The 27,920-nt window shown below is 45.5% G+C and overlaps 2 protein-coding genes across 5 annotated transcripts; one reads left to right on the forward strand and one right to left on the reverse strand.

Moving 5' to 3' along the window:
• Positions 1-24,212, reverse strand: CEP63 (centrosomal protein 63). 3 transcript variants are annotated; one of them, XM_037406938.1, is made up of 16 exons: positions 24,159-24,212; positions 23,357-23,528; positions 21,500-21,635; positions 19,591-19,771; positions 17,561-17,656; positions 15,212-15,337; positions 14,244-14,357; positions 11,179-11,412; positions 10,774-10,919; positions 9,878-10,012; positions 9,134-9,248; positions 6,643-6,840; positions 6,121-6,207; positions 3,951-4,156; positions 3,081-3,387; positions 1-525 (listed from the first exon to the last, which is right to left on the reverse strand). In XM_037406938.1, the coding sequence occupies exons 3-16, from the start codon at positions 21,541-21,543 to the stop codon at positions 367-369; spliced, it is 2,148 nt and encodes a 715-aa protein (XP_037262835.1). In that variant the 5' UTR covers positions 21,544-21,635; positions 23,357-23,528; positions 24,159-24,212; the 3' UTR covers positions 1-366. The 3 variants fall into 3 exon arrangements, with proteins under 3 accessions (XP_037262835.1, XP_037262836.1, XP_037262837.1); XM_037406939.1 differs by lacking the exon at positions 24,159-24,212 and adding an exon at positions 23,981-24,061; XM_037406940.1 differs by lacking the exon at positions 24,159-24,212 and having other exon boundaries at positions 23,323-23,849.
• Positions 24,171-27,676, forward strand: ANAPC13 (anaphase promoting complex subunit 13). Of its 2 annotated transcripts, none has more exons than XM_037406941.1 (3): positions 24,171-24,262; positions 24,924-25,049; positions 27,233-27,676. In XM_037406941.1, exons 2-3 carry the CDS (start codon positions 24,951-24,953, stop codon positions 27,356-27,358), a joined length of 225 nt encoding a protein of 74 aa, XP_037262838.1. In that variant the 5' UTR covers positions 24,171-24,262; positions 24,924-24,950; the 3' UTR covers positions 27,359-27,676. The 2 variants fall into 2 exon arrangements, with proteins under 2 accessions (XP_037262838.1, XP_037262839.1); XM_037406942.1 differs by lacking the exon at positions 24,171-24,262 and adding an exon at positions 24,342-24,493.
• The last annotated feature ends 244 nt before the right edge of the window (positions 27,677-27,920 follow it).

The raw sequence follows: 27,920 nt of genomic DNA on the forward strand, positions 1-27,920 counted from the left end.
TTTTCCATTCCGTTTTATTTCAGTGCTCTTACATGTATAAAATATACTTAAAATACTTTACATTAAAATTAGAAAATGGTTTGCTTCTAACGAACACTATGATCCCTTTGTAAGTGCACACACACACAGCTCTGATACAGCTTTCTGACCTACAGCAAGCTGACTGAAGTGTTTGTGGTGTAACACCTTCCATCAGATCAAACTTGGGAGGAGCTTCCTTTCCTCAATACCCATCCTGCTGATTCAGCTCAAAGTGGAAGATACAGCCTCTCACTCACGCTCCCATGGCAATTTCTTTAAAGATTCCTCCCCAGCCACAGTTTGGAACCACGTAAGTAAACCAGCATTCAAATTCAGCAAGAAACATTACTCCTGGTGTCCGAATTGTCTCACAATCTTTTCACTCTCTTTTTTCAGCTCCTCAATGTGAGCATTTAGGCACTCCAGGATGTGCTGGGATCTCAGTTCTTCCTCTTCCAGGTATCTTGCAGCTATCGATCCAACTGAAGCTGTGGGCAGGGGGCACTACAGGGAAACAAAGGGACACCAAGTGTTATTTTATTCCAAGTTTCAGCCAGAAACACTATGGATCCGCAAACCACGGAACTCAACATGCTTCTAAATGGCTCTCGTGCCATTTCTATCCTGTTGGGCAGATTAAGCACTCGGGTCTCACGCTTCCATCGTAGGTAAATGTCCCTCCCAACAGTCTCCAACCGACAGCGAAAGCCTCCCAAGCCTTTGCCAAAACCGCACGGAGTAAAACCAATACCTCAGCACTTGAAATTTTTCCGTTCCAGTAGTTCCCCTCTCTAAGGCACTGAGGGGCTAGAGCTGAAGAGAAATAACCTCTCCATGTGCCTACACAACTGTTGCACTTCACAGGCAGAACCCTGACCCCAGAGGTATCCACAGGAACGGACTGTTTACTTAGGGGAACTGAGCTTCACTTCAATTACCAGCCCCTCCACTTCAAACAACGAGAGGGAACGACACGGCATGTGCCATCATAGCGTAACACTAGAGAAGGGCACCACAAAATACCAAGGGTTTTGTCCTGGGTGTGTTAGTGCAGCCTCACACTTAAGGTCTACATCCTGCTCCTCGTCTTCATAAAAGTCTCGGGGAGCAGCAGCATCTCAGAATATGCGTTCCAGGGAAGGGAAAGAACTACCAGACTGGACGAGCACTGGGCATATTCTCTTACTTTCTTTTATGTATCTCCTGTTCTTCCCTGAAATAATGGGTTCCTGGGACAACGCCACAAGGGAAGCACAGACCAAATTCCCATCATAGCTCACTGAGCACCACTTCAGTTCGGCCAGCAACGGACAATAAACTACCCCAGATTCTTTCCTTTACAGTCAAGAACTATTCCTGCTATCCACCTCACTTACCCACAAGTTCTTAACTTACAAAAATAACATTGTAAACTTGGCTTAATTTACAAGGAGATGAAGCTTCCTGCACAGGGGCTGGCAGGTGAATTACAAAGTTACTAAGGGGCTGCTTTCCATTACAGAAAACTTGCCTCAGCGTCCTGGCAAGAGAACTTAACTGGTTATTTCCAGATCCTGGAGTCTCACAGTTTTCTGATCTTTTATCAACAGCCAGGAACAAAGAGAAGCAGAAAAAAAGGCTGCAGATAACAAGCAAATCTCTCCCACCTCACTATTGCCTACTGCTGAGAACTCTCCTTTCAATATTCAAAGAACTGATTTAAAGACGCTGCAGCCTGATCACGAGCAGGAAGTCCCAGTTGACACCAGCAGAGATATTGGCATTTCCTTAGAAACCTTATTTCTACCTGCCAGAACAAAAAGCAGCCCGTTCTCTTCCACTAAACATCAAGCCCTAGTGCTGCTCAGACCCTGAAGTGGAACTGTTCACACTTCAGTTCCAATTCCACAATCTGGAGAGTTTCCATTTAGAGCATTACAGTTCCCTAAGCTCCCAGCATTTGTTTTCCGGACATGCCCACAAGCTACTTTAGCCTTGAAACAATCAAGGCCTATTTTTGGTACTAAACCTCACCAAGATCTACTGACCTGACAAGCCTCTGCTTATCTGTGCATCAGCCTTAGGGACTCTTCTCTGGGCTCCCCACCACATAAAAATAGCTGTTGTCACTGCTAACACCACACAACCAGAAGAGAAAACACGCCGAAGACTGCTCGGGACAACACGTCTGGAGCAAGGACCAGCACTCGGGACTCTCCCCTCCCTGAAATACTACAGCCCTGTCTGACCCAGGGTATGAGAACTGCTCTCAGCATCCCTCTTTCATTCTTCTCCCTGCCTAAGTCAGCCTACAGCCTGGTAATTACAGCGGGTACTGGGATATATGGTCTTAAACACCAAAGGAAGAAGTGATTGAGTCCCAGTTGTATCTGGGGCAAGTGCTCCAGCAACTGAGCTGAGGTTAAAGGGCAGAGAAGGTGCCAACACTGCTCCCCACTGAAAAGGTATGATCAGCGATGGAAAAATAACAGCCTCCCCTTGTGCAGTGGAGCACCGATTTCAGGCTTTCCTATCAGCCAGCATAAGTGGTTCTAAGTTCAGCGTGCTGACTACTGCAGTCCCATTCAGAGGAGTCAAATTCCCGCTATGCATTACAGTGAACGTAGATGTGCAGTGCCAGCTTTCAGATTCACCCAGAAACTGTATGTTGAAATACTCAGCACTCTGCAGCCACTCTGAGCCTCTACTACAGTCCGAAGCCAAAAGCCGAAGCAGAATGCTGAAGCAACAGAAGTGGGTCATGGCACACACTGACGTACAGCACCAGTATGGACAGACCCATCAGCTTCTGGCATCGGCTTAGCAGCTATACCAAACACAAAGCCCTCCTGCAGAGAGTTCTAAGGAATAACCACATGGCTCCCGTTGTCCAAGTACTAACCATCCAGCAGTGTTTTTTCCTCACTGTTTAACAATTGATGTATGCTTACAGAATCATACACACCATGCAGTCAGATCATACATTCTGCATCATTCATCATCTGGCTCCTTTTGCCAGCTGAGAACCTAGGTATATCCTCAGCTGTTGAACAGCAACCAGCTTCTACAGAGCTGCTCACCAAAGGCACAGATCCTCTCTGACGACTTGAGACGGACCGCTCAGACGCTTCATCCGCAAAATCTTCGTTTCCATCCAGCACATGAAGTGAAGAATCCGTTCCCAGCAAGGCGCCCAAAGCAAGTGACTCCATGCAGTTCTTCCTGCTGGTCTGGGTGTGTAGCTCACCAGTCTTGGGGGTCACAGTTCCTATTTCAGTAGCTCCCCATCGCTGGGGCTCCCCTTGATGATGCTGAACAGTCCCATCAGGCTTGTGATGTAGTCTCTCTGTTTGTTCATCATGTTTTTGCTGTGCTTCCGAAGTTGTCCTGAAAGGCAGGTTTGGACACATAACTGTTCGACAGTTTGCCTTTTAGCAGCTGAACTTCAGCAAAAACTTGTGCAGAGATAACAATTAACATACAGGTTACTAATAGCCCCAGCAATCCAAAGTGGCCCTTGTCGCCGAAGCGCTTCCAGATGCAGATGTCTAAGGAATTCTCTCTCACTCTTCTGCTATTGTAGATACCAAAACCTACAGCCTGCACATCCTAGTACTGCAACAGAAAGGAGCACAGCCACCTGGACCGAATCTAATCCCTTCACTGAAAAGAACATGTACTGCTTCTCAATCAAAGAAAAAGGCAAAGGCAGTCAAAAGACAGTCAAATAGTAGCTGGGTTTGCAGAATGCAAACCAGCTGGGACTAAAAGCTATTGCACTACTTAAAGCATAAAGGCAGATACCAAAACAGTCCTTGTGTTCTCCCATACCTATTATGTGCTGGTGATAGATACTATACATAAAGCACATCATTAAAAACCCACACATCTCCACGCCTTGTTCTCTTTCATAATAAGGAAGTGCGTCCTTGGGGCCGTGCAATACTCACCTGCACCGCACATCCCCAGCCTCAGGCTCTTCGCTTTGCATCTGCTGACCAGTGCCCCCAGGTTCATCCTGGCAGACCTGCTGAGCGAGCTCCACTTTTGCTTTGGCCTCTGCTAGATCCTTCCGCAATTGCTGGTTCTCAGACTTCAATTTATTTAGTTCAACAGCATAGTCTTCACTGAATGCTCTTAGGGTGACATCTTTTCCCTAACAGACAGAGAAGGGCTGAAGCTGAAGTGTCTGAAGTTGAAACGTCTGATTTGCAAGACACCATAGTCAAATGCAGAGCAAAGGCCAGCAAGTGATTCCTCTAATCTCAATTTTGACTGGCAAAATTTTCAAGGCTTTCACAATAGCAAATCAATTACTGCGTCTGCATCCAGACAAGCTGTGCTGGCCTGCCTAGGAAAGGAAGTCTCTCCCACCATTGGATGCTTTTGAAAAGAGGAAAATATAGATCAAGAGTAGTTCAGACGTATCTGCCTCTGGCCTTGGGATAATGAGAACAACTATATGACCTCGAGTTTCCCTCCAGCTGTATATTCTAGGATTCCCTCACTTAGCTAAGATGGAAGCCTCTCGGCCAAAGCTGATGCCACTCAGGTGGCACCCACGTGAACTGTCTCAGTAACTCCCTAGGTATCAGAGTAGCAGACTCTGCCAGATACTTCCTACAGGTGTGAAGAAACACATATGCCAGTGGCTTAGCTGTTGATGAGAAGTAACCACTCTCATGGAGAAACTACCTTTCATGTGATCTACCAGCAAAGCTGTTTGCAAGAACACTTCTAGATCCACTCACTCAAATTAGCAAAGGCCTATGGTAATAATTACAAAAGCCTGCACATATGCCTCCCCACCTGGGATGACCCATAGCCCTTTAGAAACTTCCACTGGTAAAACTGAATTGTGGTGGGTTTTTTTCTTTTTGAAACTCCAAACAACTTGCTTCTTTCCCCATCTTCTCCTTACAAGGCTAGGTGGATATAATTCCCATTTTTTCTACTCCTATGACAGTCCCACTTTCTTTTTCACCCATTCCGTTAAATTTAGATCCTTAATTCATTCTCATTGCTGCTAATACATACATGCTACTGTATCTAGGGACCTTCCAAACAGGCATTAGGAGATCTTGGCCAAGATCAGTAGCTCCTGTGCCATGGGGCTGGGGGGCTTTTTTTTTAAAAAAAAAAAAAAATAGGTCCTTGCTTTGCACTTTGCCAGCAAGTTTTTAGTAAGTCAAACAGGCAAAAGCTCACCAGGCACTTAAAGCAGAAAGTAGTGGGCCTTAGGTCATTTCAGTCCCAAACCAGCCCTTAGGAAAGCTTTGGGTCTTCTCCATCTCACCAGCCACAAGCTTCTGTTCAACAGTTTCCCAAGAACTTGGCATATTTGACAGTCACCCCGAATTAATGTTAGAGCATTGACATTTGACAGGATAAAAGCTCTGATGATACACCCCCGTTAGGTTTTCAGCTGTCTGAATCCATCCCTTGCCCCCTGTGAGGCATCCATTCTGGTTTACGTGAGACAGAACTTGCAAACTAACAGTTTCTTCCTTCACACAGGCACCAAAATGAACCACCTCCAAGGCACTACTCCTGCCAAGTCTCCCCTTCTCTCCTCTGGACAAGGTGACCTCATCTAGCCCCAAGAGTGCCCCACCAGCAGAAGCCCACCACAGCACCCTTTCCCAGTGCACTGCCCCAAGGCACCCAGCCCACATTCCCAGGCTGCAACCTGCCTGTGGGGCGCAAGGGACAGCCCTGCTGAATGGCTCCTCACCAGGAGGGGAACACACTCTCAACCCAGAAATTGCAACGACTGGAGCAGTTACAGCTCTGGGACAGGTCAAAAAGACATCAGAGATTTAGAATCAGAGGTTTGAGATAAACTAGCATAAAGCAGAAATGTAATAAAATGTACTAAAAACATGGGCTAGACCCCATGGAGAAGAAACTGAGACGATGGCTCTGTTTCTGCAGTACTTCTCACTACTCTCAGACCAAACAAGACGCTCAGGATTCCTGCACCTTATTTCCTCACAAACTGCCCCTTTCCCTTGGGTTTTAAGTTCACTGAACTCTACCAAGCATTTTGAGAGGCCCAGGCACCCAGGTAGGGGATACACAGCACTAGCCCCTTCCCCCCCTCTGGCCCCTAATGCATACCTCTAGCACACCACGCTCAGTTTTTTCCAGCACCTCTGAGAGATGACGGTTTTCCAGCCTCAAGGCTTCCAGCTGGCCCAGAAGTACCTGAGGAGACAAACAAGAAACTCAGGAAAAAGAACACAACACATGCCCACAACACCCTACAGGCATCTTCCACCCTCAATTCAAGCACAAGTACAAAGCAAGGTTTGGGCCATTAGTTCTGCAGGGACCCTACAGAGAAGGCCATACAAATAATCATGCACAGTCATTTAGTTTTCAAAGATGTCACCATCCAGGCCTAGTTAGCACGAGTGATCTCAAATAATTCTGTGGACTTCCAACTACTGGTTTGAAAAGAAACAGCAAGACAGATTCAGCGAACACCGTAAATTAGAAGATTGCATCAGAATGGTCTCAAAGCCTTTGTTAAAGGGCTGAAGAGAGAAGGAAACTATCAACATAGCTAAAAACTAGGATGGCATTCCAAGCCTTCAGATCCCCTGAAGAGACAGCATAAGAGTCTTCAGCCTTTTTTACCCTGTGCTCCACTGCTTTCCTCTCTGCTCTTTCAATCTCTGTTCTCAGCCGTTGTTCTAGGTCTGATGTGGAGCCACTTGCAGATGCAATTGTGATGTCCCGCTGGTGCAGCTCCTGTGTCAACCTGGAGACTTCCCTTTTCATCCCTTCTAGCTCACTGCTGTGAGTTTGTTCAGCTTGAGAGAGCTGCTCTTTCAGCTGGAGAAAGATATGCACACACCACCCACGAGCTTTTAAAAGATGTTTCAGCAAAAAAAAGCAAAAGCATTGCATATGGTAATGTGAAATCTAAGTACTGGAAAACAAAAAGCTCTATGTAACGAGCCCTCTGTGCATGCTTGTCCCTCTTGATTGAAAACCACCTCATCCCAATTCTTTTCCACACCATACACTGCCAACTGAGACAAGACAGTTACATGCTGTGGAGTACTGGAGAAGACCCATAACTGACCAAATCATAGCTTCTTTAGTTCACCATTCTACCTCCGTGACCAACAGATACCCAAACATTTACCATCACTGGGCAAGCACAGTAACACTTTCATAATATAACCTTGCAATTTGCCACTCTGCCTTCCTGAGCCAGACGTGGTACCTTTAAATAGCTCCAGCCAGGCTTTTCTTACATGGATTTGCCCTAAGTCTTTTGAATCAATATCAGCTTGTAGCAAGCAAAGCTACCCATGGCAAACTTCCACAAGCTAGCTATGCAGAGGGTAAAAATATACCTCTTTGTTTTCATAACTCCATTTGATGACCACTAGTCCCTGCATTATGAGAGAATAATCATTCCCTATTTACCTTCCACATGACAGGCTTTTATTTTTAGTACGTTCAATCTCATTTATCTCTTTTCCAGTTTGGTAAGTCCTATTCCATTCAGCTGTTCCCTGTATAAAAAACACTCCATCCTTTTGGTCATCTTTTTCCATAACTTACCTTGTTTTATTCAATCCTTTTTGAGATGGCAGGCCTGCATTGCATACAATATTCCGGTAGGCATACCGTATATTTATTCAGTGACATAACAGAACAACAACATAGCATGATTTCTTCCCTGGTATTCCATTCTGTTAGCCAGAAATATTAACCACCCAAAGCTCCAGGATTTTTCTGAGAATTAGAAGCATTTTAGAAAATCGAACCAGATGATCTCTGCCTAGCCATGTAAATACTATACATAAGGTGATTTATCTCCATGTCACCTCAATGCCTCCCAAGTACATAAAACAGAAACAACCATAATAAATCTCTTTTTCCTCCCCAGCAGCCTGTAGAAGATTCATTTATTGCGTGGCTGTTTAAATGTGTAACCAAGCACACATCTCTGGCAAGATCTGCACCTCTGTACATTCAGAATAAAGGATGAAAGATTTTCACAGAAATGAGGTTTTTCCATGCAAGTCCAGTAAGGTCTCACTCTAACCAAGCTTCAGTGAAAGCCTTACACTAACTGATCTAGACCATCACTAAAACTCAAGCCTTCTGGAGGGCTTGCCTCCCTTGGGTGCACAGAACACCAGGGTGAGGTCCTCACAGCAGATGAGCTGCTCCATCTCTTCCAGCCCGAGTTCATGTCTCGGTATCAAACCTGAAACAAACTCCGTTATTCACATACAGACTAGAACACTTCTGAAGGTCTGTCCCAGGTGCGATAGGACAAACTACAGCAAAATCCATTCCCTCCCTGCTCTTCATCCTGTTGGGAGCCTGTATTAGGCTTAAAGTCAGGATTCCAGGCCTCAATTTCTTTGCATGTTTGCCCCTCCAGCACTAATTCAAGTCTCTCCAGAAGTACTGCGTGATGCAGAATCATAGAATCGTTTAGGTTGGAAAAGACGTTTAAGACAGCACTGCCAAGCCCATCACTGAACCATGTCCCTAAGTGCCACATCTACATGTCTTACAGATATCCCCAGGGAAGGTGACTCAGCCGTCTCCCTGGGCAGCCTGTTCCAGTGCTTGACAACCCTTTTGGTGGAGGAATTTCTCCTAATATCCAATCTGAACCTCCCCTGTTGCAACCTGAAGCCATTTCCTCTTGTCCTGTTGCTTGCTACCTGAAGAAAAGGCTGACCTCCACCTCGCTACAATCTGCTGTCAGGCAGTTGCAAAGAGTGATAAGGTCTCCCCTGAGCCTCCTCCTCTCCAGGCTGAACCCCCTCACCTCCCTCAGCCACCCCTCATAAGACACGTGCTCCAGACCCTTCCCTAGCTTCATTGCCCCTCTCTGAACATGCTCCAGTAGGCCTAACAGCTGCTCACAAAGCAAGCCGCACAGCCAAGCACAGAAACCTGCAAACCCGCCCCCTCAACTCCTCCCGTCAGACCTGCCCCTTACCCTTCAGCATATCCCTGCCTCCACAGCACTCCCGGCCCCTGGTCCCATTCGGAGCTTTGCTAACTGTGCACTGCTGAGGCACAGGACACACATGGGAATGGCTGGCTCCACAAGTGCCTTTCCCACCCTCCAGGAGCAAAGCAACATTACCTTTTTCATCTCTGCCTTTGACTCAGTACAGTGTTCTTCCATTGACTGCAGCTCTTTGATAGTCTCATCCAGCTCTTTGCTCAGCTGTACACACCTTGCATTTGAAGACACCAGGCTGCGTACCAAATTTAGAACTACAGATTAGAATACCCCAAGGAGGAGGACGTGGTCAGAGAAACTTTGATCTTCCAAGCAGCCTCCTATGTCCGTCATAACAGAAACCGGACTCTTAACCAAAAAGTTCCCTACCAATCCTTTGGTTTTGTTTACCAAAATCATTTCAAAAGAGATCAGGAACCTGATCTAACAGATAATAGCTGTTTCTTGTTTGTTTCTTTACCATACTAAGATTACAAACTTCCCATGCAAACATTAGTCTGAAAACCACAAACTTGGAGAGTAAGACTTGTTTATAATTCTTATTTCACAGGAAGGTCTAGATCTGGTTCTTACCAGCTGACTAACAAAGACTCCTTAGCCCATTACGAATGAAGGTGCTAAGACTAAGCAAGCTAAAACCTGAAAACACCCACAGTGTGCAGTGAAAAGCAGCCAACCAATTAGCAAAACAGTCTCACTATTAAACGGCAAAATGAATAGCACTTGATTTCTTTAGCCCTTTGATATTTAAAATAAGCCTACAGAAATCAGTGGGACTGGTTAACTTGATGAATACAATGCATTAGGTATTATATTATTATCCAGGTTTCATTGCACAGCCAGGGGAAGCAAGCAGTCAGCTACCTGTTCTCAAGATGAGTCATCTCTGACTGTAAGTGCTGTTCCTTCTTCTGGGCAACATCCAGCTGCAGTAGTATACGCTCCAGCTCCAGCCCCGGAGAAGACAACTGTTTCTCTTGCAAGCGTTCCTCCAAGGCCCTAAGTAGAAACTTGAACTTTAATCTCAGCACAGAAATGTCACATCTGAGTTCACTAATACAGTGAACATAACCACCATTTTCTTGGAATGCTCTGAAAAATATACACAAAACCCAACAGCAGGTGACACCCACGTGCGTGAATAAGCAAACATACTAGTTGGATGACAGCCCCCTGTTGGGAGTGCAGGCCGGGTTAAAAAAGACCACCTCCTATTTTGCTGTTGGCCTCCCTGATCCAGACACTCCCTGCCATCAGCACACATCCAAGAAGAAACGTCCTTGCAAGGAACAGTGTGTCTGTCAGGTAACATACACCAAAACCTCTGGATATGGCCATCAGAACTCTACAGCTTTGGCGTGTTGCCTGTGCAGAAGTGCCAAGATGGTTTTGTCACGTATGCCGTTACCTGACCAAGACCCTCGGATCTGCCATCAATAAAGCAGCGAGAGCTTTCGCCTATGTTAATAAACGCATTAGCAAATCCTGAAAGGCTTCCAGCACTTGACTGAAAATGCCTGGGGAAAAACACCCTCAAAAACCCAGGCTGCCTCCGGAAACCTAGCTGAGTGTATAGCAGATTCCTTCCACACTCTTCCCTGAGTATCAGCTGATTTCAAAAGCAATGTGATTTGGCAAATGCTGCATGGACTTGCGAGAAATGAGCGTACCATTCTCTGTATCAACCCATACAGATCCAGCTGTTAGGAAAATGCTTCTACTGTCCTCAGTGGGAGAACCTGCTACCTGAGAGATGCTACCTGATGAGGAGTTCTTTTGTGTGAAGAGCTTCAGTCAGCCTAGCCAGCTCTTCCTGCAACTGTTCCTGCTGCAGCCTGGAGCTCTCAATGAAATCTTCTTGAGACTGCAGGGTGGCTCGAAGTTCCATCTTCTCATCTTGTAGCACCTGCATGGGAGGAAGAAGGAATGACTGTTGCAAGATGGATCAGATCAGGTTGCTGTAAAGCAACAAGACACTGATCAGCTTTGTAAGGAACCCATGGAAACACTGCAGAGCACCACAACAGTACAAAACCAGCTTTGAGGCCAACCAGGAACTCCACAAAGGCTCTAGAAAGAGGCATGTGCTCTGGAATGAAGAGCCTTCCTGCCACTTCTCACAAGCAATGCTTTATATTCAGTTTCCTAAGAGTTCCTCCACTGACCTCTAACATTTTCTTGGACTGCCTTAGTTCTTCCTGAACTCTTCGCTGATCTTCCAGAATCGTCCGATTGTTTTCAGTCAGGTCATCCACTCTCACATTAAGCCTCTCCACCTCCAGCTCATTGGCACAGATAGCATCATTGGCCCTCTCCAGCTTGCTGGTTAAATGCTGGATTTCCGACTGGCTGGCCAACTCCACCGACTCCAGAATCCGCTTCCGATTGGCGAGCTGAGTCTATTAAGAGCAACTGGTTTGCATTAAAGCTAAACTATAGAAAACACAGTGTATCAAAATTACACTCAAAACAACTACAGATTTCTTTCTGTAACAAGCCACATTCTCAAAGTAAGCAACACTGCCTCTCAGGGAATTAGGGAAAGTGTTGTTCCCAGGTTACAAGATGGGTAAAACTTCTGAAGGCAAACAGAATAAATGTGAAAAAAAAAAAAAAAGAGGGGGACCTATTATTCTAAAAGGGGTTCAAAGAATCTGGGAAAAGAGGATCTCAGATCAACTCGAGTTGTCCAAGAACAAGCTGTCTAAGAACAAAGCTGCCTGCTGTTTTTTGCTCATTAACCTAAGGCTTGGCCAGGAGAAACAGCAGCATCTAAGAAGGTTTACAAATACCATACACAAGCTAAAGATTACCTAGTCGTTAATTCCACACCAGGACAGAAAGCAGCTCTTGTTGCACAATGAAAAATAAAACCACAACCACCAAACAGATCTAAACCCGAACTCAGCGTAACAGTCAATTACATTTGCTTTATGCAGTAAATATCTGGTTCTAACAGCTTGCAAGAATGCTCACTTTGAATGTTTCTTTGTTTTAATGGCAGACAAAAGAAGTTATAAGGAACATGTGACTAGCAAACGATATATGCTCTATTATTTACAGGCACAATACTTAATTTCATAGCATTTCTTTCCACATAGCTAGCTGGTGAAATTTAAGAAGCCAGCTCTCATATAAGGTTCTAACAATAGTCACTTCATATATACCCTTTTTGTATAGTACTTTATAATTTTTAAAGGCTGAAACAAAATATTTGAGTAGTCTTTTCCTCCCGGCTTCTAAGACTAGTGATTTCTGCCAGCTTCAGAATCACCACATGCCTTTATTTATTGCCTGGCACATAATCACAGAATGGTTTGAGTTGGAAGGGTCCTTAAACATCATCTAGTCCCACCCCCCTGCCACGGGCAGGGTCACCTTTTCCTGCACCAGGGTGCTCCCAGCCCCGTCCGGCCTGGCCCTGGGCGCTGCCAGGGATGGGGCACCCACAGCTGCTCGGGGCAGCCTCCACCAGTGCCTCGCCGCCCTCGCAGGGCAGAATTTCTTCCTTATACCTAATCCAAATCTCCCCTCTTTCAGTTTCAAACCACTCCCCCTTGTCCCACCGCTACACACTTTTGTAAAAAGTCACCCTCTGGCTTTCTTATAGGTCCCCTCCCCATTAGGTACTAAGCAGGCTGCCCTAAGGTCTCCCCAGAGCCTTCTCCAGCCTGAACAACCCAAACTCTCTCAGCCTGTCTTCACAAGAGAGGTGATAATGCCTCATAACTGATAAAACTATAGGAACTGTGCCTATGGTATAATTTTGATCACAGCCTTTTCATTATGTGAATAGTCACAACAGAAAACATAATCAGGAGGTGTAAGAGTTTAACGTACAGCCTTTCTCCACCCAAAAATCAGAGTACCAGACTACTTGAGTATTTATTTCTGCATTAAGAAAACATTTAAGCTATCTCTTATTTCCAGGCACAGAACACGCAGGACAGCACAGAATTCCAAGTTTCACCTGTCAACTTCAAAGGCCACAGGTGTTAGAGGAAGGTGCTCCACACTGGGTAAGAACACCAGGCTTCCCTAAGCTGCACTGAAAGATACGAGGGGAAGCCAGTGAAAGCAGCAAAGGGCAAGTACTCCATGGTCACAGATCTCAGCTTGACCTTGTGCCAAAAAAACAACCAAGCACAGAAAATGCATAGAAACATTCAAGGCAAAAAAATTAGCAATTTCGTGCTGGGCTTTTCAAAGAAATTGAGGGCTCGAGCAGTCTGTTCGCAGTACCTATGCACCTAAATCGTCTACGCCACTTAGGAAAAATCTCCCCAGATTCCTGTTTTTCTGCTGCACAGTAAGAAGAGTTCCTCTGTGCTCCAGTGTACCAGCCCGCACTCCAAGGACACATCTGTTCTCAGACAATTGAGCTATCAGTGATACAAAGACAGCAGAGCTGCAAGACCTTCTGCTCAAGGACTCTCTCTGCATTTGTAGATCTACTAGTGTCAGCCTCTCACAAAGCCCCTGTCAGAGCCAGCTTCAATCCTGTCATCACAAACTTCCTCCTTGCAGGAGCTTCCACTCCAGAGCAAATCAGGAGCCCATTAAGTGTAAAGGCCCCAGCAAGAGCTTCTTATCAGTGTCTGCTGTGATTGTGTCAGTGTGACTTCACAGCTGTGCTCTAGGTCAATTCATCTTGCTCTGCTGCAGCACTACTAACTCACTGAACGATTAGCTTTTCAGAAACAGCAGCCCCACTACTCCTTGCCTTTACAAGACTTAAAAAAAAAAAAAGGGGGGGGGGGGCAGGGCAGGAGCTGAAAACTGCTGTTACTTCAGTACTTTGAGGAAGTATGTGTTATAGGGGACGACCATTTCCCAACATCATCCTCTGAGCTGGACCCACAAGGTACGTCTTTAGCTACTGGCAGGTATACAGCTTTGCATGAGACAACATGGTGTAGCAGCTATTTTAAGTTCATATGCTGTGGTCTTCACCTCCTTGGAAAAGCATCATCCTACTATCTTCTCTACTAATTGGAGAGGTGGCAGGGAGCGCTGCACAAAGTTTCTCTAACCTCTGTTGACAAACTCCAGATCTTTCTTCCTTATAGCACTTACATAGGCAAACTTTATTCCACTGGGACATTAAAAATCATTTCAATGGCAACCTAAACTGGATTCAAACCTGAGAGATTTCATTAGTCTCTTCCCCCGCTCCTTCCCCTCCCACCTGCTGCCACAAACAAAAACTTCCAGCACATATTAATTGTACCTGAACGAGTTCAGACTGCTCAGCCAAAGCCTTCCTCTGTGCCTCCAGCGATGCCACCTGCTGCTGGTAAAGCAGGCACTGCTTCTCCCAGTCAAGTGATTTTTGACGAAACTCCTGCAAGGACAGCAGGGGTGGCTTGGAGCAGTGCTTCCATGCAGTTGACAAGGACCCCTTCTAGTTCATATCCATGTTTGCTTTCACTCCTCGCCATATCCTCATGCACCTTTCCCCACAGCAGGGGAACCATTAGCCAGACATTTGATGCACCAACTCAGCAGTATAAAACCCCTCACATACTGTGCTTGCTGTATTTCTTTCCCTCCTGAGTAAAAACGTCAGCGTCAATTATTGCTGTTTACAAATGTTAAGTGCTAACAGATTCATGGATTTGCTGTCAGAGGTTTAACAATTCAGACTGGCTTTAGCTTCCAAAACACGCTGCTACTGAAATCACTAAGATGACGAGTACGAATGACAGAATTTTAATGCTAATGTCTGCTCCAGAAATTGGACACTGAATCAGTCAGATGTGTTTGTTAGCCACATCTTCAGGGTACAGTAGAAGAAAATTGAGTGCCATCGAGCTCAGCATAGCAGAAAGATTAAAAGATGAGACAGGGCTGAGAAGAAGTTTGACATGTAGCTCCCTCCTCCTCAAAGAAGTAAGATGACAACCTCACCATACTGGAATTCGCTCCATTCACATAATTAATTACTCTTCCAGCACCCTCCTCCTTTTATTTAGTCTAAGAATAAGAACAGCGGCATAGTTTATCCTGTGTACTCAGAGGCCCCGATGCAGGAAACTGCCTTTATTACACAGGCAGTTGAGAAGAGCTACACCTGGAGAGTAGATGGAAAGTACTTTTTAAGCAGAATTCCTAGTTGACTATTCAGCCACCAGTGAAACCCAGAAGGTCAGTTAATATGTACAAACTCTGGTTAGCACTTGCCATTTCGCTACATACCTCCACCTTCCTGGTCAGTTGGCTCATTTCAATCTGGTCCTCCCCTTGTCCCTTGTTAGCTTCTCCTCTAGCATCTCTTAGTTGTTTCTTCTGCAGCTTCTCATAGCTCCTCCTCAGCCTGGACAACTGCAAGGAATACAGAAAAACAGACAACTTTGTTCAAGGCCCTAAGGCAAGAACTAAACAGCACTTTGAAAGAAGGCACACAAAATGGCTTCGCACAAACAATTCCCCTCATCAAGACCACACAGCTTGCAAGGGAAGACTGTTAGTTGTATAATGAGCCTATTATATCAACCGAATTGCAAAATATGCCGAGTTGTGTAAGAGTAGCAAGATGCCACTGAAGTCATGACATCAGCAGCTCTAATTAGACCTCTGTCTTACCACTATTACAGCGTGACTGAAATATTGATAAGATGGAGGTTTACATGCAGCTGTTATTGCAGCAAGAGCTCCTCTCTCCACAGGTGGCTCCCAGCCACAGCAACAGCAGACAGCGCCTGCGTCTCCTCATACGGGGGGGCACATCACACCACACGCAGGCTGAGGGGTAGTTCTGCACAGAGGTACAGTTTCTTATGTGACTAAAATATACTTGTGAAGCTCAGGTGGGAACTGGAACTCTTCCGCTTAGTGGGAGAAGGAAGATTTGAGAATTGCCATTATACATAATATCAACACTACTTCATCTGTCATTTTCTGCTTAGATACACTATGTATTTCACAATGAGTGGAGAATGCCAACAAAAAATATCACTCCTACGCCTGCTGCTAGAATGCTAAAGTCATATCAGAAGCAAGAATGAGGAAAAAACTCTTGACATTTAAATGACCCTCTGTGCAAATAATCACTTGCAACTTGCACGGAATTTTCCATCTGATGAGCTCCCCCCAATAAAAAGTTTCCAAACTTGCCAGATGAATTTGAGAAGTCATGATTCTCCTTTCACTGATGGAGAAAGCTAAGCCCATAGATGAACAGAATAACCACGAGAAGAAAATACACCTGAATCAAGACCTCATGCACGGGTCAGAAAAGGTTCTCCAGAGCCCTTAGTCAGCAAAGTACTTAGGCATGTTCAATGGGAACGGACAGATGTACGGGCTTAGCATTAATACGACAACACCTTTTGCCAAACACATCAGGAGACTACAGGTTTATCCTTTCAACAATCTCAGTGAGTTAGACACCCTACTTATAATTTTACTGGTAATAGTGGTAAAACGAGACAGAAAGAATTTCCCCAAACAGTACTAAGAACAGAAGACTGAGGAATATTGGAGCTTAATGTCATCTACATTAATAATGTGTGGGTAGAAGACCAACACATTGCAATTTTGGCCACAAGACACACACTGTATTTTAGCTTTAGCAATTTAGACCCGCCAATGCACCTCAGCTTTGCTTTGCAGCTTATCCACAACTCCAGTGGGAACACCTAGTGAATGAAGACTGTTAGTCATACTGAATAGTTAGGTGTTTTAAATGAGAACAGATGCCTTCTGTCGTCAAAGCAGAGGCTACCAAATTAATTTAACTTATGGCTTACACTGAGCGTGAACCAGGCCCAGCCCTCCGGAGAAAACAGGCCAATGCTCTACTAGCTGTCCATGCCATTTAACTCACTGCTACTGACAAGCGAGTGGAGACAGGCAAAGAATTAAGGCATAAGCATGGAATGCTGTTATACCATCTGCAGGACTTTCCACATGTACCACCTTGCAGTAAGAAAGACGCTTTTTGAGATGAAAGCTCTGAAATTATTTTTAAAAGCTATTTTCTAAGTATACTTAGTTTTTATTAAGCGTATTAAGACTAATATGCCTTGAGAGAACAAAACCCTTACTAACAAAATCAGAGTCAATGGAGGCAAAAAGAAGATCAGATGACACACCATTCTCACCTCTCTATCTCATACGATCCAGGCCAGTTACACCACCACCCTCTTTTAATTTCATGAAACGCTGAAAGAGCTAACTGCTGCTGCCTGTACCCATGGCAACTTCAGAGTAAGTGCTATGGTGACTAGGATGGGTGAACACAGGACACTTTTGCAGTAAACTTCTGCAGATGAAAACTGCAACAATACATCTACTGCACACTTCTATCCAACAGCTTTCTGTTCATCACCAAGTTCCTCCGAAGTGCAAAAAACAGGCCTAATGAAGCATAAAAACATTACTTTGTCTACGCCCAGTGCTCTTTTTTGTAATAACATAAACATCAAAAGAATGGGAAGTTTTAAAACCATGACATTTAAACAAAAGCAATGACAAAGTATTTCACCTGTCACATCGTACATCAACTGGCAACTAAAAAATCAATCTTCTCTTTTTGCAACTTACCTCCTCTTGAAATTTCTTCAGCTGTTGTTCATATTCTCTGACCATGTCCTGTTTGGCTTTTTCCATGTCTTCCACCTGGTGACGCAACAAGCCAATCTGAATGAAGAGTTAAAAAACAAAGAAATAAAACAATGTAAGTGGACTTTGTTGTCAGTAGGCACTAGAATTAGTATTCATTTCACAAACACACATTATACTAGGAGTGGTAAATGGCTATTAGAAGATCCTAATTCTGTTAACAACTGCACATTTCAATGGGGTCACTCACTGCGAGTCACATTAAGTCTATGCTTAAATCTTTGGTAGGCTGGGGCCAGAACTGTTCCTGTTCTGGCCTCTTGCTTTGAGCCAGTTTCTGGCTGTCATTTTTGGGGATGAAGCTGGCAGTTTTGGCTTGTGTCAAAAGGCTATTTCTATCTGATATTTTCACCAAATTCTTCATAAACACACATTATGAATTCAAGCTATCTACCAAGATAAAAGATGGCCATGTCGTTATCTTACTACTCTCAGGTGAAGCTGAGATTCCAAACACATGGAGATGAGAGGGACAAAGAATGAAACGAGGCTTTGAAACATGGGGAAGACTTCCCTTACATTGATCCAACCGCTCCTGTGATTTATTTTTGTCGTCATCCCCCCCACCCCAGCCCCGCTTCCACAACCCCGAGCGGCCACCCTTCTAACTGCAGGTCCAAAGGACAACAAGCCAACAGATTAAAATTAGAAGAAATCAGCACAGACAATTCATGAGTAAACCAAAAGCAGGAATATACTCCAGTAGTGACTTTAACCATAGTTTACAGCTCAGTTTTGAAATCAAAGTTTGCTTCTGGTGGTAAGAAATATTTCCAAAGTGTCTTGCGAAAACACAATTGATAATAACAGTGATAACCTGTATGATAAAAATCACCGCTCTTGTGAGTGAAAATCCTGTGGCATGACTCCAGATTTCATAACTCTGTAACAAAGACATTAATTCCAAAACTTGCCATGCAGACCAGCAGAAGCACCTGACCATATCAACCAGAAACTACAGAGTTCTTAACCCACTGTTCCAACAACCTGTCATATTCTCTTTACTAGATTCCACATCACAGTACTAAAAGCTACAGCAGTACTTGGGTAATCTGGGAGATGTAGTTGTACAGCCACCCAAAAAACCCAACTGTCTGTGCAGCTATCAGCTGGCTTTTGATCCAAGAAGTCAAGGCAACTTCATCAGAGAGCCACCAAAACAATCCGTGTATCGAAGAGCTTGCTGAAAGATAGGACACAGCAGCTATAAATGTAAGGACAAATTTTAAATGCTTTCAGAAAATGCCAGCGTGGCTAGATCTTAAGATACAGACACCCAGACTCCTGCTGGTTTCCTCTGATCCAAGAAAAGATACATCAGTTCATTTGCACAAGAGAAAATTTATGGTTCACATACTACGCAAAACCTTCACTTACGGATACTTCACCAATGCAGAAATTTTTTGCACTTCCCCGGGGCCCTTAATTAAAGGCTACAAAACCTGAGCTGTGTAAAAGAGCCCTTGGAGAATCTTCCAGCAATATCTTAGTGTAGTTTACACTACCAAATGTTTTTTCTACCAATGACTGCAGGTTGCTGGGCTGTTGATTACTGTTGTGGCCAGATTCAATGTCCTGTGCTCTCCCTAGTAACTTCGACAATTCGATCTGTGGACTTGCACGAACCTTCAGGGAGTTGATCACTTGACTTTGATTGAATTATGAATAAGACAACCTTATTCCAACAGGCTCTTTTGTAAGTTCCATTCCTGATTTCCAACTGAGACAGGCTCGCTCCTATGCCGATTAGTACAGCTATTTGCTAAAGTTACCCCTTGTTTTGGCTTAGCATTAAAATATTTAAAAAAAAAATAATAATCAAAACTGATGAAACAATTCCTGAAACACATGTCCATGCAAAATCAAACTCTGAAATACAGGTTCAGTCTTTGTATTGTAACAGGTAAAACACAGCTTGACACCAATCAGAAAACAGTATGAACCCGAGGTACCTCCTTGTATTTCTCCTGCAGAGCTGCCCTGGCAGAGGAAAGTTCCTGCTCTCGAACACTCAGGCAAGCTTCCAAAGCCTGTGTCTGCCCTTCCCATTCAGATTTCTTGTGAGCCACCATAATGTCAATCTGCTTCATCAGCTCCTGCAGCTCAGCCTCACAGGAAGTCAGGAACCCACCGCTAGAAGGGAAAGAGCTTGAAATTACAAAGCAGGCACCGTGCACCACAGGTCCAGTGTCCCACACCAACAAAGTCAGCAGAACAAACTGACTTGCACCAAGGGACCAACTCTGCACATGCGGTGCTTTGAACTCTATACAAATCAGCTTGCAGAGGAACAGGCTTCAATTCTCAGCCGCTCATCTCATTCCCTAACGCAGTATCTCACAAGCGGTACGTTCGCATCGCTGGGCCGAGATCCAGACTTGGCCATGACCAGTGAAGAATACTTGTGAAAACCCAGTGAGAACAGATGACCTACACTCTTTAAATGTAGAGTTTGTTTTCTATACAGAGAACCATTACAAGTACCTATAAACACTTATCCCTTTGCCTCAGTACTATGCATTATCTAAGTTATCCAGAGCATGTTTTATCCATATTTTGTATTTGCCTTAATTGCTCTCCAGGCACAGGCATTTTATACCAAGTTTCAGTCACTAGAGAAATCTTGCAGCCAAGCTATCAGCTTCTGAAAACAGAAGTTTATCACAAATGCAGGCAAACCCCTAAGTAGAGAGGGTTGGATGACAACATGGTAATGAAGAATAAAACATTCACAATCCATTGGGGACAGCACGCTCCCTAGTGACGCTGCAATTTCTAATTTGGTGCAGCAATTATTGAAGCCAATTCAACTAACTCCTCTAAAACTTCACAAGATGCTAAGCCAGGGACAATATTAAGGCTTGCAAGACACAGCCCTAGAGGGTGGTGAACTCCATGATGATCTTTACCCCTTTAATTTGCCTGTCAAACAGGCAACACTGAAAAGAAATGGAAATCAATAGGTTAAGGGATTGAAATTTCTCTGTTCCCCCAGGGCATATGCACACTTCACAACTTGGCAGTTTTCCTATAGGGAAAGAAATACTTCTTAAAGGAGCCAAAATTAGTTAAATTTAAAGTTCACCCTGTCCTGTAAGTTAACCAAAAATTAGCAGCTATTATGCAGAGCAGGAATGTTTCCTTCACAGCATCTGCTAATATAAGGCTAAGTCTAAACTTGATTTCTGCAACCAGCTCTCTGCAGAAGATGCGGTATCAGTAAACTTGAGTCACATTCTCAAAGATGACTACGAAAATGGCATCAGCGACTTTTGCTTCACACTTCTTTAACACATAAAATATTTGTTTCCACTATTGGCACTACAGCCTCTCTCACGGATCCAAAAGTCTAGATACTTTCACCTAAGAGCAGCATTAAGGATTCTTCAGAGATGAATGGGACTCCACAGTTCCGAAATGAGCAGAAAATAATCAGATGTTTTCAATAAAAACAGATAACAAAGTCATGTCTCATTAACCTTGCAAGGCTGTTACAAAAAAAAATAATGTTTATTTAGACCTTTAATTACTACTGCTCCTGATGCTGGATGGTAAGAAGGGTTTAAGACAACAACAACAAAAAGAGGTAAGGCTTTCAGGAAGATATAAAACTGAATTTCTAACAATTAATACTATAGTATCTGACAAGGGATTATTGCAAAGCCAGCTCACCCAGTGACTTTGCTTCTGCACCAGCTGAAGGCCAATGCACACTAGTTGTCCAGCATGCGCTAGTGGACATTCTAAAACCTTATTTAAGCAATGGAAACTGTCTGATACCAGAAGATTTGATTTTGAATACGAGGGAAGATTAATACTTATATGCTTTTGAATGACTGGTGTATACTATTGCACACATACCTCCCCTGCCCATTTCTTTGCATTCCTTCCAGCAAAGCCTCCATCACCAAATCCGGGTGGCTTTAGCAGCTAAGAAAATACACAAAAGCAGTGGTCGCCCATGGCAATGCACGAACAAGGCCACTTCTCCATCCAACTGCAGAGCAAAGAAAGAAGTTTAAAAAGTTACAGTTAGCGTACAGGTGAGGAGAACAATGGTCACCCTCATGAACCTCCAAGCCAAATATCTGACAAACAAAGAACACCAGATTTTTCTACCAGATAAAAAAGGCCCAATGCAACCATTCAGCACTATCAAATTGTGGCAATATAACCATGGGATCTAATAAAAGGATTAAGTCAAACAGCACCAGTGAAAAGGGAATCTCTGCTTCAGCAAACGGGCAAACTCAACACACTAGGACCGGCAGATCTCCCATCTCCTGGGTGCACCAAACTGCAGTGGACCCTCAACACGCAGGGACTTCCAAAGGGGCCAGGATACACCTCTGACGGGGGTATTTGTCACTTCAGAGAAAAACCGTAAGCAAGTAGCAGTAAGAGTCTATCCATAAATCAGATCTCTCCCAGGTCTCTACCACAGACTAGGTTAGAAAGACCACACTGTTTACAATCGCATTCAGGGCACGCTGCTAGTTCGTATCGTTGTGAGAATTTTCTTTTAAGATAGCACAAACTCCTTAAAAACTCCTCTGGTGCCTTAAGCTATGAAAATAAGTTGCACAAGCTTACAGTCATAGTACCTTGTCTTAGTTAAAAATTACATCCTTTAAGTCATGAACACATGTACATATGCATACACATCAAAGTTTCATGTATTTGTGAAGCAAGAAAGGTTTACAGTAAAGACAATAATGGGGAACAAAAATAAATAATGAAAGTTACTGTGGGACCACACCTGGAAAGCTAGAATTTATTTCAGTGCTCCTCCATGAAACTGTGGCTTACTAAGAGAAAAATGGTTACATTCATCCTGAGGATACAGCACTACACTTTAGTTTCACTCTGTGGAGGTATTCGCACAATCTTCTGCTTCCAAAACATCTAGGCACTTTCTCAAGTATTTAGAGATAGATCCTCACATCTTTCCTCAAAGATTAATACAGCATTATTACACGATCAACAAAAGGGGGAGTAGGTCAGAGAAAGTGAGATTTCAGAAAACGCAGACTCAGCTTTGCTCTTTCACTTCCACAAGAAGCTTTGATCCTGCTCCTATAGCATTTTAAAGCACCATCCAGACATTAATGCCTGTCCCTGGGAGTTCAGCTGTATTTTAAACCATACGCATACAGAAAACAAGTATTTCACTGAGGGGGGGGGGGGAAAAACAATCCCATCCCTATTCTGATAGTGGTTTTTCTCTCTTTGGTCCAGTCTGTGCTTAAGAAAATTCAATTAGTAGGCTGAACATCTTTGTTGTACTGCTGATGGCAAAGCTGCTGAGGACAGCAGATCAGCACATCCCCAGAGCTGCTGACAGCACTCCAAGAGAGTTCTCCAGGTGGCAACAGTGGACATTAGCCCGTAGCAGCATTTGTTTCATTCCAACCACACCTACACAGAATAGTTTTCAGTGAGTAGCAAAGAGATTTCATTTTCCACCATGGAAAACGCCTGCTAAGATCCAGAAAGAAAACCTGGAGAGGGATCCAGGTCTTTTAACAGCAGCTCCTTCCAGGAGAGGCTGGGATCAGCTCAACACTGAAGGCTCCAGTGCCATGAAGAGCCATGCAGCACCTGCTCTCGCTGCTGTCAGGCTCTAAGCAGGGCCCCAAGGTAAGACCCCGCACTACGCCGGCTTTGTACACTTGCCAGCTCACCTGGGTTTGGGGGAAGAGCCTTAAAATCACACACCTCTACACCAGGTTTGTTGACATGGTATTATATTGTAACCTCTCAAGCCTGCAGGTTGTCACGTGCAAGTCACAGGCAACCGAGCAAAGGCCTGCGCAGCCACCGCGTGGGGAAACGATCTCTACCGGTGACCACAGCTGAAGCAATGAGAGCTGGCCCGTCACTGCCGAATCTGGAGAGAAAGGACGTATTTGAAAAAAAAAAATATGATAGAACATTTAAAAATCAACAAGGTTTAGCATCCCAACTCAAGAAAGAATCAATCAGAGCACTACAGTCAAGTGGAGAAAGTCTGACGACGACGCCGGGAATACTGAGAACAGCGCCTGTGGGGGAAGACTGGGATCATTTTGCACTCAGAAACCGCAGCAGGATGGAGCTTCCCCGCGGCCTGGAGGCACGCTCACCGCCGGTACCGCCGGCCGGAGGAACGCTGACCGCCGGCGGGAGGCACGGCGCGGCCTGCGGGACACCTCCCCAGGGCCCCGCGGGCGCCCCCTCAGCAGCGCCCGCCGCAACGCGCCCTCCGCAGCCGCCGGGACCGCGGCCTCCCCCTCCCGCACCCTGCCCGGGAGCCCCCGCCCTGCCCGGCCGCCTCAGGGCCGGCACCCCGCCGCCCCTCACCCAGCCCGCTCTCGGGGAGCGGCGCCGCCCGGGGCCCGCCCAGCCCGGCCCGCCGCCTGAGTGTGGGCCCGGCCCCGCCGCGGGGGCGGACAGTGGCTACCGGTGGGCCGGGCCGGGCCGGGCTCACCTGCCCCCCCCAAACGCCGCCGCCACCGCCCGCCCTCCCGCCGCGGCCAACCTAACGGCGGGCACGCCGGGGCCTGGCGGCGGTCGGGCTCTGCGCCTGCGCGGGCCTTGCGCCTGCGCACTCCGCGTCGGGGCTGCCCGCCGGCCGTGGGCAGGGTAGGGCGCGGCGGGGGGCACGGCAGGGCCGCGGGGCTGCCCGGGCCGGGGCGGGGGGCGCCGGGGGCTGTCCCGGGCAGCGCGGGGGCTGTGCAGGCGAGGCCGCCCGGGCGGGTCCCGCGCCCCCCAGGGCCCCCCAGGGCCCGCGCCCGTCCCGGCGGGTCGGGGTGCTGGCGGCGCCTGGCCCGGCCGAGCCGCAGCGGCCCCCCGGGGTGGCGAGAGCAGCGCGGGGTGGGTGACAGGCCCGTCTTTCTCCTGTCGCGGCAGTTCCCGGGGCTGCGGGTGCCGCCCTGCCCGGCCGGGCGCGGGGGTGGGCTGCGCACCGGGCACCGGCGGGCGGGCAGCGAGCGGCACCCGGCGGCGCCGCCGGAGCCTCGGCCCACTCAGAAGAGACCTCTCAAGGCCAGCCAGCTGCTGCAAACACACGTCAATCTCTATAATTAATAATAGCAGGCTAGTTTTGCATATTCATCTCTGTTGCCCATCAACCTGCAGTTCAGTTGGATAGTGTTCTTTTCAGATGAAGTCATTCTCCAGGTTTTTCCATAAAAGTTTAACCTTGAAAGGAATTGGATCAAAACTGGAGCAAGCCCACAGTCCAAACTCCAGCTTCGTGGCTGGGGATGTGGATGTTATAAATGGTATCTGCTTTGTGTCACAGATTTAGCTGTGCTCGCCTGCCACGAGGATGGACAGCGAAGTGCAGAGGGATGGCAGGATCCTGGATTTGATCGATGATGCATGGAGGGAAGATAAATTGCCGTACGAAGATGTGGCTATCCCTCTGGTAGGTGAATTGCTACTTATCAATCAGACTTAAGACCTGTGTGTCTATCACAGCCCCTTCCAAGAAATGGCACAGAGGGTACTGCTTGTGGTGCAGCTAATTTGTACAAAAGGTTCCCGGGATGGATCTGACTCGCGCTTTCCTTGTCCCATATGCCAGTCATTCCCGTGTGCATATGAGGAGATAGATGTTTCTCTCCCCCTTCCCCTGGCCAGTTGCCAAATCTCCTCAGAACTGGAGTGCCCTTCCCATCACACAATTCTGGGTTTGGCATCAGGGAGAAGTAAAATCATCCTTTCTCTGTGCTTCCCCTCCATGTTACTAGTGGTTTCCCAGTTGGTTTGTAGAACATAGAGGATGGGTCTCATGCTGACAGTTGCAGTCTTTGTTACACTTCATTTCCACCTTCTGAAATTCTATTAAAAGAAGTTGAAAATTCTGCAAACATCTTCCTAATCAGTCTTTTCCAGATACAGTGTAGCTGTTGCCAATTCAAGGATAGTAGCGAATGAACTGGCATCTGCAGTAGGACTACTGCTCGTAGTGCTGCATCCAGCGCACGGCAGCTGCCTTTTCATCCCGTGTACAGCTACGAAGCCAGAGAGGTGCAACTGGGAAAAAGCTACCTCTGATCCCACAAAGCCCAGACTTAAAGCTTCAGATCTCCCACACTGATGTCCTTCCTTAGCCATTTTGAAACTACCAGGGAATGACAGGTATCTGAGGATTTTCCCTTTCCTTGTTCTTTGCGTTATGCAAGCTTTACCCTGGCTAGCACTTACCAAGCTGTCATGCTAAGATCATGGGAACTGATAGGCTGGTAGTTTCTTTTAGCACAGAGGCATTTCCACGTTGCTGGTGACATGGCTCAAGCTTTAGCCCTTACACCAGTGTCTTTTCAGAGAGGGCAAGGAGCAGCTACACACCTCCAAAATCCTCCAAAATATGGCACACAAGTTATTCCACCAAGATTTGAGCTTGAGGGAATGATCTTGCAGAACTGTGATTCTCAGATACAACAGCCCAAACCCCCCTTTCCTTGCGATAACCTTTATTAGGCAGGCTGATTATTATAAACTAGTTCCCTGATGACATTTGCCTTTGCCCTGTGTCCAAACATTACTGCTTCTTTCCTTACAGCCATCTCTCGAGCTACTTACAGTCACATACAGATGGCAGCTTCGGAGCAGGAAGCCTCATCAGCTAACAATAGAAAGAAAGGCCTAGCTGTGGATATAAAGATCCCCAGGGATAGGATTGGCTGCAATCACATAGAAAATCTAGCACAACTTCACAGGAGACTTACTCAGCAGCATTGTAAAGAAGCAAACATAAGGCTGTGAAGTGGTATTTGAGCCTGTCCTGAGCATCTGATCCAGTGCTCACTCGAGAGATTCCGATGAACTCAGATGGGCTTGGATCATATGCTGTTTTCAAAACTGAAAAAAATCATTTAGCTCATGCTGGGATTTCCAGAGATCTAGATCTCAGAATTCTTGCCCAAATGGTATCTGGCAGAGTAACACGCACTCTGTGTGACTGCACCAATACAGCAACACAGAGAACAAATAATAGAAGAAAGAAGAAAGGAAAATGAGATCTCAGTTAAGTTATACTTCCCCCTTACTGTGTTGTGAGTAGCTCTGTGTTGCACCTGGTAGGGGTTTCTGAGTTCTGCTCTTGATGTAGCACAGCCACACCTGAGTTCAGCATGTAGGAGGAGGAAGGATTTCTCACCTGCCATAGGAAAGTAACATGTTACAGAACCAGTTGTCTTAATAACAGCTATAATAAGTGCATCGCTATCTGTATTCTCAGCAACAGCAGAAGAAACACATTGCAAACAAGCAATGGAATAATTGCATCGCACTGTTATTTACTTATTTTGCATTTGCTAAATATTCTCCTTCACTGCGTGTGCAGTCTGAGTGTATAGCAAGGCCCCAGGGTCCTGGAAAACCAATTTACCTTTCAGATTAATCACCATATTCATGTGAAAAGAACATAACTGGGCTTAGTAAAATTTTTAAGTGGATCAGTATGTATGATATGTATCGTTCAGATGCACCCTCTGGTCTCTCGCTTGTGGATTTTTGTATTTATCCATATGAAGCCTTAGTGATCTGCTCCTTTCAGGAAGCGTATTATGTGGGGAATGCATTGTACTTCTGTTTTGTTCTCAGAATGAGCTTCCTGAACCAGAACAAGACAATGGTGGCACAACAGAGTCTGTGAAGGAGCAAGAAATGAAGTGGACAGATTTGGCTCTGCAGTATCTCCATGAAAATGTTCCACCCACGGGAAACTAGTGCAGTGGATGCATGAATGCAATATAAAAAAATATTCATCAGCTGACCATCGCTGTCATAAGCTCCTCCAAGGAGGAAACATTTCTGAAAAAGGCTCAATTCAAACAATGGTTCTACTCCCAGTGACTAAACACTGTTTAAAATGTTTCTGTAATGAGTGTGAAATAACAATGGCTATCTGGACACCTCAGAGCTACTATCAGAATGTTTCTCTTATGTAAAATTATTTCATATCTTCTGTTAAATTGTTATTAAGTTGGTGCCAATTCTGATCTTAAATGTTTTCTACATGTGATAAAAGAAGTCTTTTTTATTGTCTCAAGTTGTTATTGATTTCAAAGCTCACAATGGGATCATTTCTGACTCTGAAAGCTTATGTCCCAAGAAGTACTCTTGTGTGTTCAGTGTCAGAAAAGCAAATAGCCATAAGTCAGTTATTACTGTCTTTAACTAGTGTGTGCCTGAGGAAGGTTGTGTTGGGCAGGCATGAAAGATTTGGTCAACAGGATTCGAGAGCTGGAAGTAACCTGTAAACACAGGTGGTTATTTGAACTCCTTGTCT

Source organism: Falco rusticolus, chromosome 13 (assembly GCF_015220075.1).
Source record: "Falco rusticolus isolate bFalRus1 chromosome 13, bFalRus1.pri, whole genome shotgun sequence".
NCBI classification, from domain to species: Eukaryota; Metazoa; Chordata; class Aves; order Falconiformes; family Falconidae; genus Falco; species Falco rusticolus.